This window comes from Trypanosoma conorhini (genome assembly GCF_003719485.1).
Source record: "Trypanosoma conorhini strain 025E chromosome Unknown Tco_14.4_contig_01196, whole genome shotgun sequence".
In the NCBI taxonomy this organism is placed as follows: Eukaryota; Euglenozoa; class Kinetoplastea; order Trypanosomatida; family Trypanosomatidae; genus Trypanosoma; species Trypanosoma conorhini.
The window spans coordinates 7-3,354 of NW_021705289.1; the positions used below are offsets into that span (position 1 = coordinate 7).

The window sequence follows — 3,348 nt, forward strand, 5'->3', positions numbered from 1 at the left end:
CACACACACGGGGAGGGCGGGAGGGAGGGAGACGAACAGACAGACGCACACAATGCAACACCGAAAAAGAAAACCAGAAAGAAGAAAAAGCAACGGGAACCCCACCAGGCCTCGCTTCCTCTTATTCCCTGACGCCAACCTCGAGAAGGCTTGAAGTAAAACACAAAAAACGGAAGGCATCTCTAATCCTTCAGACGCGAAGACAAGATCCTTCTCCTCACTCGGTGTAAGTTCAATCTTCGCGTTGCTCTCGCCTCTTCTTCTTCTTATACCCACACAATCACCCCCAATTCCGGCCGCTCCTCGGTGTCCTCTAAAGGGCCCAAACGCTTCCTTTTCCGCCTTGCTGCTCCCTACTGTGATTGGTTTTGGTACTCGCTGAGGGGAGTTTTCAGCCACGGCTGCGTGAATTCTCCGTTCTCGCGGAGGATGTACACCTCCGAGTCGCCGGTTGTCACCACCAGCATTTCCCCTGCCGGGGACCATGACAGGCGCCACACAGGCTCGTCAAAAAGCACCACGCTGCGTTCCCACTTTCCGCCAACTTCCTTCGTTGGCTGCAGTTGCGTCCCACTTCCACTACTGTTCTGCCGTCTTTCCTGAGTGAGCGCCTCTACCTGGTCCCATGGCTTGCGGTGGATGATAACGCTCTTGTCTTGCCCGCAAGAGGCGATAACGGCGTGCCGCGTTGCACCGCAGAGAGGGGAAAATGCAACATCACGTACCCAGTCGGTATGGGCGTCCAAAACGTCCAAAAGCTCAAAGGGATGCACCGTTGGGTTTCCCTCATGCAGGCACCACAAGCGCACGTGCGAATCACAGCCCCCAGAAGCCAACAATACGACACCACTCAGGGCGGGACAAACAGGCGCGAACGAAACACTCGTCGCCCCCATCGCATGGGCAATATTGTTGCTATTGTTGCTGAGTTTTAGGCTCTCACGCCAGACACCACCCTCGTACGCAGTCACCGCCACGGTTCCATCGCTACTGGCAGTTGCTACCATTGGGCTTTCTGGGGACCAATTTACAGCATTAACGCTACCATGATGGCAGTCAATAACGTGCACTGGAGCCCACTGCTTCGTGCCCTGGTGCACCTCTTTCCATATAATTGCCTTATGGTCGTAGCCGGCGGAGGCAAGGGCAATGCCAAATCGTGGATGCGCCCAACTTACCATCCAGACGGGCCCTTCGTGGCCTGTAAGGGTGGCAACACGCTGCACCTGTCCGTTTTGGACGGCGTGGATGCCTATAGTGCGATCGGAACTTGCGGTCGCAAGAAGCTGTCCATAGTAGTCAAACTGTGTATCGTGAACCACATCCTGATGCTCCATCTGCTGCGGCGGCTTTGCTTGTGCGGGGGACTGCACATTCGCCGACCGTTGCTGTTGAGCTTGAGGCGGCGGTGGCTGCTGCTGCTGTTGTTGCAAGTATCCGCCAGGAACCTGCTGCGGAAAGCGCGGCTGTGGCGAGCGAAGCATTCTGTGCGGTATATATTAATTTTCCCCGCACCTTTAAACGTTTTCCGCCGCCCACCGCAAACCGTAAATACTTCTGTAAAACCCTTTATACCTAAAAGTATCACAACTACCTTGCAGCCTTATCTACTTCTGCCGGCGAACACAAAAACCTACCGCCCCACGGGAATAAACAATAAAGGGAGATCCGCCCACGGCAAGCAACATCACTATCTTAACGGATAGAAACGAAAAGCAAACAAACAAAAGACGTGCGTAGACAATTCCTCCAACCTCTCGGCACCCGCACACGTTTCTTGTCCTCCCTGTCCATCTCATTCTCACGGTAGGCGCAGGTGTCTGCTAGCTCTGTCTTCCGCGCGCGTTGCACGCACCACCGTCAGCACCGATTAGCACAACCCCCTGTCAACGGCCATAACACTCTCCACCGCCGCCGGAAGAAATCCACTGCCCACGCCATCATAACTTCCCGTATCCCTGTCTTCGTCGCCCTCCCAATCCTCCTTTAGAGCTTCATCGCTCGCCCAGGGCGTGTGAACAGGCAACGAAGCCCCGCCCCCCTCTAGGGAGTCACGCCCTTCCTTCGCAGCCTGCCGCAGAAGCGCCAACTCGTAGAGAGCGAGGTGTGTGTGAGCTAGCTTTAGTTCCTCACGTTCCAATACCGCCCGCGCGACTTTCAACCCAGATGACAGTAATGCATGTCGCTCTTTCCATTCTGCTGCGTCTTCCTCCGCTGTTGCAGCAGTACGCATCGCTTCACCCGATGCAACTTTGTCGGTGTCAGAGCGTCGGCGCTTGCGTCCAGATAACAACGTTTCTTCAGATTTAACCCCAGCAGTGTCAGTTTCTGTCGTCTTCTTTACATCCATACTCTGTGGTATACGGCGCTGCAGTACCGCGACAGACCAGTCTCTGTGATTAAACGGCAGTGGACACAACTGAAGAAGCTCGCTATGACACAATGACATTTGGTTATCCTCTTCGACGTTCATGTGGAGCGATGGAATACATGGCACATTGCCGCCCAGGGCTTGTCGTTTGCCTAACCAATACTGACGCACCTCCTCCACCACCGACGCATCTGCCCCAGTCGCTATGACACTAGTAAAGCTTGAAACGGGCTGTCGCTGCACGGGAATCTCAGGATTGCTGTAGGAGCCCACTTCAAATGCCGTTATAAGATCCTCCAGAAGAGAAAGCGAAATCTTCTGGCGCGCTGCTGACGCAGATGCAGATTCTGACGACGACACAGACGAAGGCGAGGCCGCTGCTGGGTGTCCAATGCCTCCCGTTTTACCCTTCGTCATCACAGGATTGGAGGACGCCTGCCTCTGCGCAATCCACTGACGGTCGTATTGATCCGCGACGTACCGCACAGTTACACGGCGCCGCGTAGACGGCTGGGATCCATGCAGTTGCCGCTCAGGCAAAACAAATGGTTCGAGATCCTGCAGGGCAAGGCCCCACTCCGAGCGCACTCGTATCTTTGGACGCGCAATTGAGGCCGGTGCGGTGCTGTTCGTCCCGCATCCGGTGATTGGGGCCAGCGAAGAAGCGGCGGTTTTGTTTGGAGAAAACGAGGCGCCAACCTGTCCTCCGCTGCTGAGCGTCAACGGCGATGTCAGCTCACTGCGAACCGACGCCTGTCGCGGAAGGGAGAGGCTACTCACACTTGCGTTGGCGCTGTTGGCAGATGCACTCACGCCATTCGCGTCCTGGCCCAAAAGTTGCGTGGCGAAGCCGTGCTGCTGCACTGTAATGCGTCGGAGGGAAAGCTCTTGAGACGCCAACAACTTTGGGTAAATCATTTCAAAAGTTGTTGTCGGTTGTGCTTTTTTTTTATTTATTATTGTGTGTGTTGCTGTAG

General features: G+C 55.2%; 2 protein-coding genes across 2 annotated transcripts, besides 1 other annotated feature; both read right to left on the reverse strand.

Annotated features, from left to right (window-relative positions):
• Positions 1-10: 10 nt before the first annotated feature.
• Positions 11-31: a microsatellite.
• A 322-nt stretch (positions 32-353) lies between these two features.
• Positions 354-1,484, reverse strand: Tco025E_09614 (protein transport protein sec13; the record flags this gene model as incomplete). The annotated part of the gene is made up of 1 exon (XM_029376425.1): positions 354-1,484. One exon carries the CDS (start codon positions 1,482-1,484, stop codon positions 354-356), a length of 1,131 nt encoding a protein of 376 aa, XP_029223462.1.
• Positions 1,485-1,870: 386 nt separating this feature from the next.
• Tco025E_09615 (uncharacterized protein) lies at positions 1,871-3,289 on the reverse strand (the record flags this gene model as incomplete). Its single annotated transcript, XM_029376426.1, has 1 exon — positions 1,871-3,289. One exon carries the CDS (start codon positions 3,287-3,289, stop codon positions 1,871-1,873), a length of 1,419 nt encoding a protein of 472 aa, XP_029223463.1.
• Positions 3,290-3,348: the final 59 nt, after the last annotated feature.